Genomic DNA, 17728 nt, shown 5'->3' with positions numbered 1-17728 from the left:
AAATCCAGATGCTTTTGTTGGATATCATGATTTCAAGGACCCAAAAGCAAAGATACGGTGTTGTTGGTGATTGACTTTAGATCTTGTGTTAACAGAAATATTAAAGCCCGAAGACCTGTTCTAAAGATCGACAAACTGTTATAACAACAAATGAAACTAACCTGATCCCCACCATCAATAGCCTAGAGTTGTTCTCTCTTCTGTTAACGTGTATTGTGATAATGATCGCTCTACCGTAGGCTCTCCTTGCAGAGCAGTCCCTATAGCAATCAATCCTCTACTCAATCTCTATAACGTCTCAAGTTGATTTGGTTTTGGTTAAAATAAAACTTCTTTAAAATTCTATTTATCTAATGTGCTTCTACATACTGCCCTCCCAACCTCTACTACATATTTAGTTTAGTGGTCTGCCGTTAGGATTACGAAAATGTCGAAAATATTTTATGATACGTTTGCCTTTTGTTTCTATTTTTAACTCGTTCATTTTTGTCAAGGAAATTCAGAATTGATTGTTTTGATCATTGCAGGAGGTTGGAGTGTTAAGTACTCTTAATTTGTAAGGCTTTATCTGAAAACTAAGAAAGGGTAATCTTTGACATCGATACTGAATAACGTTCGATTTTTGAAAGCAGTGATTTGTCAAAATGTCTGACCATTTGGATTTTCAAAATTTTATTTTTTGAGCATTTTTCATTGAAACTGATTTTTGTTTTTGTTTTTTTTTTAGCTTATGTTGTATTAATTCACGTATTTTATTGTGGGTTTTCTTGAAAAATGTCAAGCCGAGCTTTCATCAGATTTTGTGTTAGGTAAAGGTTGTAATTTTAACACTTATAAGGAAAAAGGACATAAGCCAAGTTAACTGGCTACATTTATCTTTATGCCTTGAAAAAGAGAAACACATTTCAGTATTTATTTTATTTTTTTGTTCATTTTTATTTATTTTATTTGTTTTTCCGTTGAGATTATAGAGTATTTCGCAATAAAGATAAACTTTTGTTTTACTTATTTCTTAATTTTTATATATATATATTTGTATCTAAATGTTTTATTTTGTTTTGTTTTTTTTTTTTCTTAATATCTTTCGCCATTATAGTTTTTTTTGTTTTTAATTTTGTTTGTGTAACTTAATTAGTACTTTTTTCCATAAATCGGTTTAGGTGCATACATAAAAGGTATAAGGTTTAAAAAGTAGAAATATTAAGCTGCTAATTTTGATAGAAATGCCCTGATTTAGTTAACTTTTTTGTAAGCCAAGAAAATAAATTTTGGAAATGTTTGTTTTTATTTTTATAATTTACAACAAATAACCTACCTATAATAAAAAATGTACAATGTATTCATAAAAAAGCTTTTATATCTACTTTTTAAATATTTAACCTTTTATGTATGCTTCAATTTTGTTTTAATTTTTTTAATATAATTTTGTTTGTGTATCACCCTGTGTTGTAGTTTAAAATTTTATAACTTTAATTTTTTCACAATTTGTTTTTTTTTTCTTTTTTTTTTAATTTTATTTTTAAAACTTATAGACTAAAAGCCATTTATAATCTTAAATTCTTTTTTTTTTGTCTACTTTACAAGTATAATTTTTGTTTGTTTTTATTTTGTTATATTTATGTTTTATATTTAAGACTTTTTATGAAAACACGAAAATAGTTTTGTTTTTGTAATTTTATTTTGTTTGTTCTTTGGATTAGGAACAGTGAACAATTTTTTATTTTTTTTTGTTTGTGTTTGTTTTGTGTTATTAGTATAGTTTCTCAGGCCCGTCCGTCGCATCGCTTTTAGCGTTCAAGTCGTCTTCTTCTGGTTCTACTGATGCTTACTGCTGTTGAACTAGAAGTTGTTCGACTTGATCAGCTGTTCGTAGGAGAAAGGCCGCACTTTCTCGATATGCTGTTATCACTTGCCTGGCGGCTGTTATTTCATTGGCGCTTAGCTTATGCGTGACTAGAGGGGGTGGGGGACGTGCATTCGGACTAAGCGATGATGAAGTTGCTGCAGCAGTAGATGTTATCGATTGAGTGGGTTGTTGTACCGTTGATGGTTTCATTGATAAATCAGTTGGAGTAGCTAAAATAAGTTAAATAATAAAGAGGTTAGGATAGGTTTCTTGAGATGTTTTTTTAAAAAGTTTGAATGTCATACCATTAGCCGCAGGAAAATAGCTAGGGTAGGCTGGTGTTCTTGCATATGGGGATGTGGATGATGGTGAAGTAAAATCTGTGGGGCGATAAAGTGGTGATGAGGTCGGAACAGCTCCACCTCCAACACTTGTCACTGTTGTATTACCATTCGCCAAAGTGCTTCCTGCACCACCAACCATAGACTGTCCTCCCACCACTGATGTGGTACTCAGAGCCAAGGGTGAACTGCGGGCAGAAGAACTGGCACCTTGTGTTGATGTTGTTATCGGTGCCATTATGTCAGTTTCTGAAGTTATTGGATTCGGTGTCGAACGGAATCCACTTGTAAATGTTGTAGAAGTACTGGGTGCATCACTAGTTACAGCAGTGCTTGTGGAACTTGTAGTTGAGGTGAGTGGAATTGCCTGCGTTATTGGATCCAGTCCAATACGCATACGTTTGGCATTCATACTTTCATTTTCACAGGCAATTGCTAGAATTTGCTCAGCTTGAACAGATGTTAGATGAGCAGGAGTTGGACGGGTCTGAAAATAAGGAGATGTTTTTTTTTAGATCGATTCCAATCCATGGATTGTATATTATTTTTCTTGTTACTTACAGTATTGTCCCATCCCTCTCTGGCTTTCTTATTGCGACGGCAAGACTTCAAATAAGTTCTGATGCGTTTTCGGGAGCGTTCACTGAATTCCGGAAATTGTCTAGCACAAGAATCGATAATTGCTTGAATCTTCTCTTTTGGTTGTTTTGATATCGGAATGATTCTATCGAGATTTTCATCCACAAATAGACGAACAAACATCTGTTGGAAGGAAATATTTTTGTTACAATAAATTCTTTTTTTTTTGTGAGGAGGGGAAGGGGGTTAACTTACATTAAATGCCTTTAATCTTTCCGGATCATGAGCTTGTGTGTCTAATTTATCATCGGAATCATCCTCAGAGCCCTCGTCTTCGTCTTTTTGACCCGAAGAATTGGTCTCATCTTGAGTTTCCATTGGCGAAGATTCTTCCACTCGTGGAATTGGTGATATGGATGATTCCATTTTGTTAACATTTTGTGCCAACGCGTTTTGATATTGAGCCCAAAGACCACCAACAACTCCCAAATCAGGTCCTTCTGTTCCATTGCGTACAGCATTGGAATTTTGATAATTCCACGCCAGCAACATAAGCTTAAGTTTATCAGCATCTTTCATAAGACCTGCATATGGATCGTCAGGATTTACATCGGATGCTGTATCGGGTACTGGTGCTGTTTGTAACGGAGGCTCCTGAAAATGAAAATTTAAGTACAATTATTATATTTGTGTACAAATTTATAAAATTTTGTGGAAATAAACCAAAATTAAATTCAAATTTTGAATAAAACGCGGCTTTAGAAAAGTGAAGGTAAAATGTTAAGGAAAATTTAAAAAAAAGGATATCAATGCATTCTGCTTGGTTTCTAAGAATTTATATAAATGCATAATTTAATAAAATATGGAAATTAACCAAGATTTATTAAGGAAGTCATCGTTATGACTTTGGCAACTATTTTCCAAAAGAATGAGCATGTACGTATATGTGTCCGATGTGGGATATTTAAATTTACCTTCTTCCTATTCTAATCAAATTATTGAATCAAAATAAATCTGTCAATATGGTTCTCATTTTTTTTTAAATTATTGACAAACACGATATACATAGCTTGTCTAAATGTCTCTTAAGAAATGGTGCCTAACTCAAAAACATGAAGTCTTTGTTTTTCAATGTTTGATGACCGAAAAATTAAAGGTTATTCTAAAAGCCATTTTAATCTTTCAAAACATCTCAAGACCCCTTATTATAAACCTCAAAGCTTTCTAATCAAATGAAAAATATTTTTATACCAAAATATAGAAATATAGAAATGTGTTATGATAACCAAAAAATAACATAATTTGGTTGCTTTGAGGTTAATTGTCATCTACTTTTACATAATATATCAAAACTCTGAAAATCACACACAAATACTTTCTACGAGTAGGTATCTCAAGAAATTCAAATATGTCTTTCTGTCCAACTTAAATTTCATACACCTTAAGAAACTTTGCATCGAAATAATTAAGTATGAATAAAGCACACACTCTTCCAACAACCAAAAGTTATATGGTTGATGTTCGTTGCGAAGGATGGTAGTGATGGTGGGGGGGAGGGGGGCTTAAGAAGAACGAGGGTTCCTTTCTATACCTACATATATAAGTAAGTGATTTTTAGAAATATAGGATTCAGGTAAACGTGAGGTTACAAGGTATAGATAGATATACCTAAAAAAGCATTAGTAAGATATGTGTATCTATATCATAGGAGAAAAAGAGAAAGAGAGATTCTTCTTGATTCTAACCTCAAAATATCTTTGAATCGGCTAAGGAAGTTTTAGGATGTTCCTCCATGCAGACCCTCTAACCCCAAATTCTTCCTTTTATACACACATCTTTCCCATGGACCACCACCGCACCGAACCGAACTGAACCGCACCGCACATCACCGCACCGTCATGCCAATACCACCCATCACTACTTTGGATATCACATCCTTGTTTACTTCATTACACAAGGAGATACATGTACCGTTATGTGTAGCTTTATACATAAAAATAGTGTATACCTATAAGTATTCATATAAACCGAACCGAACCGTACCCCAAAATATACATGTATGTATGTAGGAATAAATCAATTGGCGGAGTAGGTAAGTGAATCGAATGAAGGTGAAGAGGTGGATAACAGGGTGTGAGAGGCATGAGTTCAACTTTCTTCCAAGACAAGTTTCTAAGATTCTCATACCCTTCGCACTCTCTCAACACACTACACACATCACATTTTCTCAGTTCCATTCCTATTCCTAGTGTCAGTCCCAGTCCCAGTCCCAGTCCCAGTCCCAGTCCCAGTCCCAGTGTCAGCCCCCAACTCTTCTAAATGCCAAACTAACAAAACTCTGGAACTGGAAGGTTGAAGGCAACTAAACTGCAGAGTAGAATAGAGAGAGGTGTAAGGGAGGACTTCATTTTCGGTACATAAATGAATTGGGTCTGAAGGGTGGACGACTCTGCTGACGACTATAAGGAACAAATAACAAGGCATATGTGTGATGTGTGTTGCTGTGTATATATTATAGGTATGAATGTTTATAATGGAATACATTGTACCGGGGTGTATACTATGCCTAGGAGCATTGGCGATGACACATTTCAAATGGTCGTCATCGTTGTTGCGGAGGGACGACAACGGCAACGACGACTACAACGATGTTCTTAGTTCTTAGTGCGGTCGAAGCAGGGGTGTCTATCTATATAGGGTATAGGTAAGAGAACAGGAAAGATAGTTTTATGGTATACCCAAAACCCCAAAAGCCAATATTTGACTATTCACTATAGCTTTTAGATTATACCTATACAACAAATGTCCTTTGGCTCATTTCAGAGCGGAAAAACAAAAACAAAACACAAAAAATATCCACCGCACACACAGCACAGAAATAAGTTTTTTGAAGAAGGCATCCAAGGCAAGGATAAAAGAACATTCATATACCCCCCCCCCACACTGTCTTTGTACACCTCATCACAAAAAAAAAAAACAAAAACCTTCCTCTTCTCGACACACCAGAGGAATAGAAAATAAGATGAATTCCATACAAATGGCATGATGGAAGAAAGCGTAATAAGGATAAGGGAAGGTGGAAGAAGTTGAGAACCTTGTCTGGTTGCTGCGTACATCGCTCCCCTCCTTGCGAATCCTTTCTACACCCTCAGATCATATAAAGTTCTAACTAATCATTTTCTTCTTCGTATAGAATAGCAAGGAGCGAATGGAATGGGATGATGGTGGAGGTTGTGTATAAGATGGCACAGAAAAAAGGTCTACGGTCGTTCTTTGAAAAATGTTCAAACCGTCTGCAAACAACTTTACCTCCCCCCCCCCCCCCATCAAATGGCTCAACCAAAGTGATAGTCTTCCTCTGGCACTGGTGTGTCGTCTTCTTGGCAGGAAAAACAAGAAGACAAAAAATAATGAAACGAGAACGGACGAACCCCAAAACTGGAAGACAAAAAAAAATTATAAATGGACTTTTACTGATGGCCGCCCGCCACCAACCATCACCACCCATCGAACAGTTTTTGCCTTTTAAGCATTCAAGCCCACACAAACACTTACACACACACACAAGTACATACATTCACCGCACCGAAAAGTCTTTGCTTTCTTTTTAAGTATCGTTGGTTATAGTTCGTGCAGGAAGTTGCGATAAAAGCCAAAGCAACAATTCAAGTAAAAAGTAAGATTTGACCATATATACATATATCCTAGGGTGCTTTGGGAGTGGAATTGGTAGTTGGTACACCATTCAACCGTTCCTCTGTTCCCAATCTGCCAATATGTCGTTCGTCAAACAAAGAAGAAGGTTCTCCTTCTCCTATACTTCTCTATCCCTCCCCCCCCCCCCCACCACAACCTGACTTGCCATCTTCTCTTAACTTGGTATGGTGTGATGAAGAAAATAGTTTTCTCGGGTTCGATTTTTGGACGTCGTCGTTTCCACATGGAATAGCTAAGAAACTTGCGGTCAAAGGGTGAAGTTTGATATAGGATAAAAGTGCCAAATGCATACGAGGATTTCCTTAGGTTTTCTTCTTTTCTTCGTTACTTTTTTTTGTATTTGTTTGTTTGTTTCTCGAAAAATATATATACATATGATATATACGTAGGTTCATACGTATCCTGAAATTCTAAGATAGACAGTTTAATCTACTTCAGCGTTTTAGTATTATGCTATACACATCAGAGAGTGTTGGCAAATTAATTAGTGAGAAATGCAGACCAACCATATAATAGAACATAGTGTTGGAAGTTTTCATTGAAAGAACTTCTTGATGCTGCTGGTTGATGGTTGGGCTCACAATCATCCATCGGCATCGTCACCATCACACAATCAACCCTCCTATATCGAATGGACAAATCGCCAGCCGTATAGTAGATATAGTCGCAGCAAATATAACTTTTGTTTGATTCTCTGCAGTTTTTGGGGTTAAAGTTCTCAGTTTTTGAGTTCTCAACTCCTAGTTGTTGCTATAGGTATACAAGTTCTAAAAGACCGACCAGTGACGATATTGGCTATGCTACGAAAGAACGAATATAGTAAACGTTAAAATCCCTTATATTTTCTTGTTGTTTCTTCTCTCGTTTTACAATTCAAAGGGATTTTCCAAAGTATTTTCTTCTTTTTTTTCGTTGAGTAAAAGTTATTTTCCACGATTCGCATTTACTTTCTTTCTTTTGATAGGATTTTGGTTGGTATTATATTCTTCTTGGGGTCTTGGGGTTTTTTAGAAAGACTTGGAGTTTTTGTGTAAGAAAAAAGAAAAGAGAATGAAATGACTTGGCTGTTAGTTCTTACTGTGATCCTACGTATACGAGTAGAGGGGAATTGGGTAAGAAGTTTGCCTTTCACGTGGTCAGGTTAAAAGTTTTTCTTGAAGTTCCTTTTTTCTTCTTATTGCTTTGTCTGACAACAACGATTCTTCGATCATTAATTTGTTTCTTCATTTGGTTAGATGTTTGATAGAGGATAATTGTAAACGTATATTCTACGAATACTCTTTTGGGATTACACAAAAAGATTGTGATTTATTAAAGGCTAACACATTTTTTGAGGGGTTAATAGAATATAATTAAGATGTTAAATGAGTGGATCTATTTCAAGGTAAAAAATCACTTAATTGTTTCCAACGAAATGACGACTTTTATGCGTATTTAAAAAATTGTAAGAAGATGGGAAAAGGGAAGAAGTTAATGCTTTGGAAATTGTATTTTCAATACAAAAAAGTTTGTAGGCAGTCACTCTGTTCCCAATAAAATAAAATCCAATAGAATTGGGGTACCACAAGGTTCTGATTGGTTTCCTTCATTATTTCTTGTTACAACAACGATTTATTTGAAAATTAATTTTGGTATTGTTCTCATAGAGATAACTCTGCAACACTATTTCCAATCATATCGAAAACCCCTATTTGGCGATTTAATATTGTTCCAACGTTTAGTTGAGGCACATTACTCTGGTGTTCCGCAAGGATTATATTAATATTTGATAAATTCTTTAATTAACATGTATGTAAATAGGTAAAGTTCTTCCCTCTCCAAATGCAAAATTTGGATTCGATGATTATTTCTACACTTTTAATAGAGTTTAGTAATAAGAGGTTTGATTTTGATATACCGACCTTATCTTTCATGTGACCCAAAGAAAAGACTAATGGCTGAATTACAAACGCGTTTCAGCTTCGGCTTCACCTGATGTTTACGAGTTCAGCCATAGGAATTCAATGCATGCTATCACAATGGAGCTTCGACCTCACGTTTCGTTTGACAATCTGAATATTTGGTTTTTCTAACATATTTGGTCTTTGTAGGGATGAAATAATAGAAATGTCATTAAAAGCAACCTCGAAGCAGGCCCACCTTAACGCTGAAGCTGAAGCGTGTTTGTGATTCAGTCATAAACGTGCTAAATCACAAGATCTTGGTGGATAATTGATAACAACTCTTTTTAGTTATTTCTTTAAATTCTAACAAATACTTTGAAGACATTTAAAAGGTGTTTGGCTCAACACAATTTTGTTCCAAATACAGTTTCTCAAGACTTCTGCTGCTTTTAATTCTACTATAGTACTTCATATTCTCATGAAATGTTGCAAATCCAAAAACTACGTCAATACCAAAAATAACCAATATTCCATTCATGTGTCCTTAGCTAACATTTTTGTTTTCCTGTTATGCAATATTTCTTTAACCAAAACCAATCTTCTCCGTAAAAAACAAAACCTTCTGTTAACAACTATTTTTGAAAGTTTGTATGGGTTTGACATAATTTAGCAAGTTCATATGACGCAGGAATATACCTAGCCACATGCATCTGAATTTTCTTCACGTGACATGACAATGGCAAACCCATGGAAAGAGGCTGATATAAAACCTGGCTAAGACAACAATCATCTAATTTGACTGATAAAAACCAATTTTTAGTGAAAGGATTGTTAAATAAATAAAAATAATAAAATATGTGACATATTTTCCTAAAAAAAAGAATTCTAACAGCCAAGAACAAAATCCTTGTCATTCTTAATTATCTCAGAGGGAAATTTCTCACGTATGGAAAAAAAAAATATTAATCAACAAATACATCAACTTTGGGGATAACAAAAACAAACTTCACCACATCACAGAATACTGCGTCATTTATTAGAATGTAATATCTCCTAAGCTCAGAGAGTTTATTATTAAAATGTCTATTTCTCATCAAAGGTGTCCTCCTCCTACTCTTTTTTCGTCATACATAGTTTTCTTTTTAGACATAGCACTGGTCTTTTTTGTAGTTATGTAGTGTATGCACTGTGCACCGTTAGTTGCACATACTTTTTCTCTTTTGTTTGTTCTCATTAAAAGGGTTGTTCAATGTCCAATGGGGTATGCATCAGCAGAAACATGCATATTGAACGCACATTGTGGCAGTGCCGGTGCCAGTGATGGGGTGGTGGTCGATTTCTCGTTACGGCTAAAAAATATGGAATGGTTTCAGTGGATATCCGTATCCGCGCCCCATCAATATGGAATATAACGGTATGGCATGGACTAGCATTTTATAAGGGACATCATCATCATTCTCGTTCGTCGTCGTCGTATTCGTCGTCATCGTCGTCGTCGTCGGCGTGTCGGTTATAGTCGAAGTCGGTATCATTGATGATGACGATGATAGGCTTCTTCGTTCTCCCTCTTATAGTATGAACATACGTACGACAAAAAGGGCGATGACGGTACAGAGACTAAAGTTTTTGTTGTCCTTTAGGCTTCTTTTGATAATGGGACTGAGTGCGTGGCAGTGGGGAGGATTGTGTGAAAGGGGGACTAGGGTGGTTTGCGTTTGGATGATGAAAAAAGGGTCGATGGTGCGTGCGTGTGGTATTTTCGAATTGGACTGTGAGTGGTTGTGTCCTTTATATATATATAAACCATTCCGATGAGTAAGAAGAACACAGCTAAATTGGGAACTCGTAGTCCTTTCTTTTATTTTCTACATAGGTTCGTATTTGATACAGGATTTGTGAAAAAGTAAGAGCAGGAGGGTGGTCTGCTAGCTCTGTGTGTGCTGTGCAAGTATACATCAAGTAGAAGTGGCATAGGGAGTTGTAGTCCTGTAGTCCTGTAGTCCTTTATCTATAAGGCTATAAGGAGGAAGGTTGTTAAAGTTAGGTATGTACAAAGTTAGCTATATGTCTGCTTTTTGTACATTTCTCTACTCGACGTTGGTATTCTCTTCTCTTTTCTTTCTTTTCTTCTTTTTTTAATGACGGGTGTCAGATGTGGCATGGGGAGGACATGTAGATCCTTTGAATCCACGATTCGATGTATAGAAAAAAAAACTTTCAATTGATATATAGGTCGTGGATGGATATATGCGCTTCGTGCAATCGCACCATCAGCATCAGCATCAGCAGTGCCGTTGCAGTTTCCCAAAAATAAGGCCTACCTCCTGCGAGAGAGTCTTGCATGCATTGCAAAAAAAAGCCCTCCGATTTTCAATGCTGGGACTTTTTTGTTTGTGTGTTGTACTATCTACTCCTTACTGCAGGCCGGCCGGCTAGCATGGCACTTGGAAACTGGAATGGGTCACTTCATAACCGAAAAACACAACAAGCGAATGAACAACTACTCTATACTGATGCAAGTGCAAGCGTTCGTTCGTTCGTTTCGTATATTTTTCTCCTCTTTTATTTTTTCTTTTGCTGTCCTTTTTCATCCTTTTTGCAAAGTTGCATCGAGGAGCCTCTTTGTATTTTTGCCATCCGCATCCAATACTGCGTTGCTGCGCTGCAACTGCTGCTGCTTCTGTTGTTATTGCACCCCCACACACGTTGCTGAACGTCTGGCACACTGGTACACTATACCTACATCAGAGTAAAGGATAATTTTATTTTCCTCTCGTGCAAATTGGGGGGCTGTTAGCTAGCTAGCAGGGGTTGAGTAACCTTCTTGCACACAAAAATCTCCCTCCACGCATCACCGACACACAAAAATAGTCAACCCCAATCGAAGGTGCAACCGAAAATCATCCATCTCTACCCCCCCGTCTCGTCCCGCCACACCGCACCGACCCCTTCGTACCCTCGTGGTCGACAACACACGAGAGTTTTTTTTTGGGGGGGCTGCACATTTGTTGGTCGGTAATCGTTGCGAAAAAAAGGGAAAAAAACAAACAAGGACAACAAGACTTTGCTTGGTATAGAAAAACGTTGCAAAAAAATAGAGTGCGAGTGAGCGCGAGAATGAATAAATGAAATTTCGGTCACGACAAATCCTGTTGGTTCGCTTATAGGATAGCAAAGTGCATTGCTAGTTGTTGTGCAGTGATGCGGGGGTGCTTGGTGTTGGTGAATGGTGAATGGTGAATGGTGAATGGTGATGTTGATGTTGTTGGTTGCTGCTGCTTCTGCTGCTGGTTGTTGGTTCCTTTTAGATGATGAAAGGATGAGAGGTGGGGGGTTTTTATAAGAGTGGCATGTCGCGTGTTGGGGCTGATGTCGATTTTTGGAATTTTTCCGCCATTTTTGTCTTTTTTTGTTATAGTATGTGTGTCTTTCCTGTGATGCTTGCAGTTTTATTATATTTTTTTTTCGTTGGTACTTATTTGCTTGCTGGCGGGTCTGGAGGACTATTTCTATGCATTGAAAAAGGGTACAAATGAGTTTGTCGGTTGACAAGGATTAACGCAGGGGATTAAGCACACAGTGTGGGTTATACGTGTGTACGAGTATAGTTTTTTTCGTCCCTTCTTCTGTTTCTGTTTCTTTTTGTTGTTGTTGTAGTTTTGTTTATTGCAGCAGTAGCAGCCACTATAAATGCCACTATTTTGTGCAGCCTAAGGGATGACACATAGAAAGACCCCCTCTTTACTCTGATTCACCCGCGCCCTAAGCGATTGATTGGTTGGAATTATCATATTGAATGCCAATTAAATATCGTACAAGTGGCAGTTGAGACAAGAAGAGATGACATGTTTTATACTGCAGTTTCATGACTTTGCAGTTACAGTAGCTATATCTATGTCTATGCAGAATCTATATAATATGACTGCAGATAGTGATGTGTAACACACCCAATTCCCAATTTCGCATTAGAGATGTGGATATGTGTGTATATTTCTGAGAGAAATAAAAAAATTCTACTTAACTTGTTAAGCTCGATTGGAAGGAGGAACACTTTTAATTTTTTTTTATTTGTTTTATAGTTTGTTTCATTTCTTTTTTCTATTAATTTTTGATATATATTTTGCAATGAATGGTATAGGAGGATAGGCATACGGAGAGATATGTATATGAATTTAATTTTTTGTTGTCTTTTTGTGAATAATTCCACTAGGGGATTTAAAACGTTCCCATAATACCTAGCTGATAGAAAAATCAACTATATAATAGGTACCTACATATATAAACAAATGTATATTTTGTGTGTTGTTTTGAATGATGTGTGTGTATTTATTTTTTGTCAAAATAAAATAAAATATTTTAGTTATAAGCTCTCTCTCAAAGTATTATACGCAAAGACAAAACAAAAAATAAAATTATATAATAAAATATATTTTCCGGTATATCTCTGAATTTTGAACAAATCAAATAAATTATTAAAAAACAACAAAAAAAAATAAATATAGTATGCATTCTCATAAAAATATGCAATAGATAATAAAATTTTAATAAAAAAAAATTCTACACAAATTATGTACATCATGAGAAATGGATATAACTATCATTGCGCGTCTATCTAGAAATTAATCAACATGATGATGTGTGACTTTTGCAAACAAAAATTGTTATAGTTTGATGTTTCTTTATAAATCAGTATTCATATTGTTGAGGGTCTTTCTCCTATAATAACATATGAATTTTATCAGAATAAGACCCCATCAGATACATGTAGAAGAACAAAAAAAATATCACTTTTTATAGTGAAACTTACTATTTTGTTTCGTTTGTTACTGATTGTTCCGGCTAACTTCTTCAGCTCTGCACATGCCTCTGCCAAGGCCCAACAAAACATCAAAGTCCACTGAAAACAATTAAGAAGGTTGAAACAATTATTGCGTGCAAAATGCTATTCCCCAAGCACCCGCTTTGACCTTTCCAAAAACCTAACGATCTCAAAATGTTTTTTTTTTATTATTTTTTTTTTGAAAAACCTCAAAACTTCCCTCTCTACTATAACCCTTAATGATGCTGTAAGAGCTTAAAAAAAAACTACCAGCCAATTTGAAAAGGTTCCATGGTAATTTTGGTGATGATGAATTCAGAATTTTTTAGACAAGATCCTTGTTTTTCTGCTAGCAACGCATGCACACAAATTGTAAGATAGATTTAATTTTTTCAGGTAGAAGTTTAAGAATTAAAAAAAAACCAAAACACACTTTTAAAACTCAAGAATCGTGTTGATTTTTTTTGTTGGGTGCCATTTTATACTTTGAATTTTTCTGTCTGTACCAACTGTCTTTTGAACTTTGGCAGTTGTGTTTATAACCAATAAAACTAAACTCTAAGACAACACGTATCCACCGATAACAATGACTCCAGAATTTTAAGGTGCTTAAGATCACTTTTCTAGTACCCTTGGCATAATGGTAAGTGGGCTGTCCTGCCAGAGGTCTTGGGTTCGATCTCTGCCTATGCCATTTAGACTTTTTCACGGGTTCTGCCTCTTGCGAGGAATTGACAAATTCTCCAAGAGTAATTCTTGTCATGCTTTCTCAAATAAACCGTTTGGATTCGGTTTAAAACTATAGGTCCCCTCCATCACTGACAATAATAGTCGTACATAGGAATGGTTGAGAGTTTTTAAGTCACTAGGACCTAGTTCTCAATGGACTGTTGCGCCACCCAATTTATTTTTGTATTTATTAAGAACACTTTTCTATTTCATTTTCCATTCACATTGAAAAAAACTTGTCAAGTCGAATGTGTTTTTGTCCTAATGCTTGTTTAGTTAAAATTAAAAACCTTAATACTTTGAAACTGGAAATAGTTTGTTTTCTCAAATTAAGTTCTTAACTTATCAGTGGTTTACAAAAATAGTCGAGAAGTGAAATATGTTTGGTTTTGATATAATATTCGTGTATGCTAGAAAATGTAGTTATTTTTGTGAGGAAACTGATGTATACTCGTAGTAATGGTCTCTAATGGTTTTGATTGAAAAGGACACAGAAGTCTTTTTGGAAATTGAAGAATCTGATATATGTGTGGTTTTTGAATTCAGTCATTCTTTTGTGTTTCTTAGCAGTGAGGATGAATTCCACGTTAAGATAAAATATGAACATTTTTCAATAGTACGTACCATCAAGAATAAAAAAAAAATGTTTTAAATCTTGATTCTTCAAGAATGGTCTTAAGAAATATTTTTAAAAACGTTCAAGACAAGTTCGATATTAAGTTAATTTGCATTTGATGCTAAGCTATTTGACAGCTGTCATTATTGACTCAATTGGGATTCTTTCAAAGAATTACAACATTTTGTCAAAAACAGGAAGATATTTTTCGTTCTTCATACAAAAGAGCGGTTTTCACCTCTGAAACTTTAAATGCTAAGGGTGCGATTTCGCGGTATGCGTTAATTTTGTTTACCACAACCAAAAAACAAACTATACAGAAAACAAAATCTTACATAATAACGTCCAAACTCACATCACACCGTTTTTTTCTTCTCCACCCTTTTGTGAATTGTATTGTTGTGGTGTTGTTGTTGTTTTTGTTATTTTTTGTGTGTGCACATATTGCATTGCCCGATATTTTCTCAGCAAACAAGAATATTTATAAAAAAAAAGAAAAAATGGACACATCCCCGGAAAACGTGTATACGCACATTCTGGTACTGGTATTTCCCAATCCAACGCATCTCGTACGTACAAATTTTAATTTTTTTTTCGTCATGCGGGGGTATAATATGCGAAAGTAAAACAAAAAAAAAAAACGGAATAATTTTTTTTTAATATTAAAGTGCAATTTCCAACTGCAAATTGGCAACGCCCTTTTAAAGCTTAAAACACATTTTATTGAACACACGCATCATGGTTGAGATAAACATATACTATGTGTAGGGAGTAGTTTATTTATATATATATATAAGAGTAGTTGTATATATGTATGTATATTTATATAATGAAACTTACGCCCAACCAATAAATATGTATGTAAGTATGTATTTAAATGCATCCCCCCCAATCGCATAATACCACCCACTTTGCAAATGAGGTCCTCTCTTTGCCAACCATATAGCCCAAAACAGTAAAGATGGGATGAGTCTTGAGTAAGTTGTGGGGGGAGGGAGAAGAGAAAGGGTTAAGAGAGGGAAGGGGGGGTTGGTAAGGACTAGGGAGGTTAAGTAAAGAGGTATAGAATGTTCACCATCTGCAGCCATCTTCCCACCTGCATATGCATGCACTGCACTGAACTGTACAGCACACCCATATATTTTACGTTTTACCCGAAAACCCAACGACCCATCTCACGCAAACTTGAAGCAGCAGCATCAAGCAACTCCTCTACCTATTTATCTCATTAAATAGTGTTTGGGGTTACTTAAGCATGCCTCAGACCCCTTTTCTTATTGCACACACATTTGTGATGTGTCTCCCCGATAACATAGTCGTCCTCGTCGTCGTCGTCGTCATCGTCATCGTATAGTCCACACACTCGTATACGTTTCATCTATACGCATCACAACCATCCCTTTAGCCTTCGTTCGTTCGTTCGTTCATTTTGAGAGCCTCATGCCATAAAGCCTTAATTGCACTCGCACTCACCTCTCTTCTTCTGCTCATACAGTTAGCAACATACCAAGCAATCACTGGTCATAGTGAGTATGAGAAGTAGAATCCCAATTGCAACGGCAGAATCAGAATCTGCAGCAGCAATATCAGCAGTACTAGTACCAGTACCAGATTGAAGCGTCAACATCACAGAATTCTGGACAGAAAAATACAAAAACCCGTCATCTCCGCATCCCTTTCTTTGGCTAAAAAAATTGCGTGCAAAGGGTTGGAGATGGGTTGATGTGCTGATATTGCAAGGGGGGGCGGACGAGAGGAAGGAGGAAGGTAGAACAAAATGAAAAACATCGAACAAAAAACACGAAGAGAGATAAAAACGCGAACGCAATATAAAGAACTCATCATCATGCGTGTGATTGCAAAAACAGCCTCCGGGGGCCTCCGGTTTTATTTTTTTCGGGTGAGAGAATGAGGTTCGCATCGCATCAGGCCTTGGATATAACGAATATAATGTGTGTCGGCAAAAGGATATCAAGTTTGAGGCTCATAGATGAGGTGTATAGCGCAGGGGAAAAGGATATACATATACTGCTGTTATGCTGTTGCGAAGGCTTTTCATAACGCATCACTGAGTGCACGCTGGTGATGGGTGCTGCTACTGCTTCTGCTGCTACTGCTACTACTGCTTTTTCTGCACAGTAGCATGCTTTCTATAGGCAACGTAAAAACAAAACACACAAAAAAAGAAAATAAAGCTCGCAAAATGCGTACCCGCAGCCCTCGCACATCCGTGCGATACGAATGTTATGTGTGTAGGTACATATATTGTATAGAGATTGTACGCGACGTGGCATTATGTGCGTCGCTTTCATTTTACATATATAAAAAGGAAAAAACATCAGGATACAGCACCACAAGCAGAAAGAGTAGAACGCGTAGGCGAATATAATATGTGGGGATTCCGTATAAGCCTGATGGGCCTACAACAACCGACAACTTCCTTCTGTACTGCCTACTCCATGCAACTGCCTCACCGCTTATCCGCGCTCCCGCCAGTGCGTTCATTCCGCCTCCTTGACGCAGTTCTATCATCAAAACTCTGAACGCAAAAATTGTGCGGTAGAAATGAAGGCAACACAAAAAATATACCATCAGGAGGGTTGTTTTATATATTTTTTTTGTCAACCTCAACGGGAGCCAAACCCAACCACTATTCAACCATCACCATCGAGCAAGCTCTATAGCTTCGTGCAGAACTATTTGCTTGTCTTTAAGCTTCTACCCTGTACCCCTACCCCCGACCTGTCGCAGTTTTGCCAGGGTGTGGAGCTGCCGCTCAATGCTCGTTGTCAGGAGCACTATGGGGACTCTATGGCTGGCTGATATGTGTGTGCTTGTGCATGGATGATGAGCTAGCAAGTGCGTGCCGTATTTCGAGGGGTGGAATTTACGCACATTTCACATAAATATCTCAACAGCCGATATGCCTTGCCTATCCCTACAACTGTTTTGCCTGTGATGTGCTGTGCTGTACTTTGCAGCCCCACGCCTCCCCACTCAGCTCATACTCCCGATATGAACCCGTTTGTTTTCCGCACCTGATTGACGTATAGTTATGTAACCTCCTTTGCATTATAATATTGGCGGTAGAGTCGGATAGTATACGCGGGGTTATACGCGGAGGGCGCGAGATCGAGTTCGGTTCGGGTGAGTTTTGTGTACATACTGTGTAGGTACAGAGTTTTGCATTTACAGGGC

The 17728-nt window shown here is 36.7% G+C and overlaps 1 protein-coding gene across 2 annotated transcripts in view; it reads right to left on the bottom strand.

The window, feature by feature from the left end:
- Nucleotides 1–861: 861 nt before the first annotated feature.
- Nucleotides 862–17728, bottom strand: part of LOC129940982 (nucleolar protein 4-like) — a 36511-nt gene continuing 19644 nt past the window's right edge. Inside the window, exons 2-6 of one of the 2 annotated variants that reach the window (XM_056049515.1) lie at nucleotides 13174–13263; nucleotides 3022–3420; nucleotides 2749–2949; nucleotides 2152–2674; nucleotides 862–2076 (exon numbers count right to left, since the gene is read on the bottom strand). In XM_056049515.1, coding sequence (XP_055905490.1) covers nucleotides 1826–2076; nucleotides 2152–2674; nucleotides 2749–2949; nucleotides 3022–3420; nucleotides 13174–13263 — 1464 coding nt within the window. In that variant the 3' untranslated portion in view covers nucleotides 862–1825. The remainder of the gene's footprint in view (nucleotides 2077–2151; nucleotides 2675–2748; nucleotides 2950–3021; nucleotides 3421–13173; nucleotides 13264–17728) is intronic. The other variant, XM_056049516.1, reaches the window with a different exon arrangement.

This window comes from Eupeodes corollae, chromosome 1 (genome assembly GCF_945859685.1).
Source record: "Eupeodes corollae chromosome 1, idEupCoro1.1, whole genome shotgun sequence".
Taxonomy (NCBI): Eukaryota; Metazoa; Arthropoda; class Insecta; order Diptera; family Syrphidae; genus Eupeodes; species Eupeodes corollae.
Note: the sequence above shows the minus strand (reverse complement) of the source record. Positions and strands in the feature narration are given on the sequence as shown.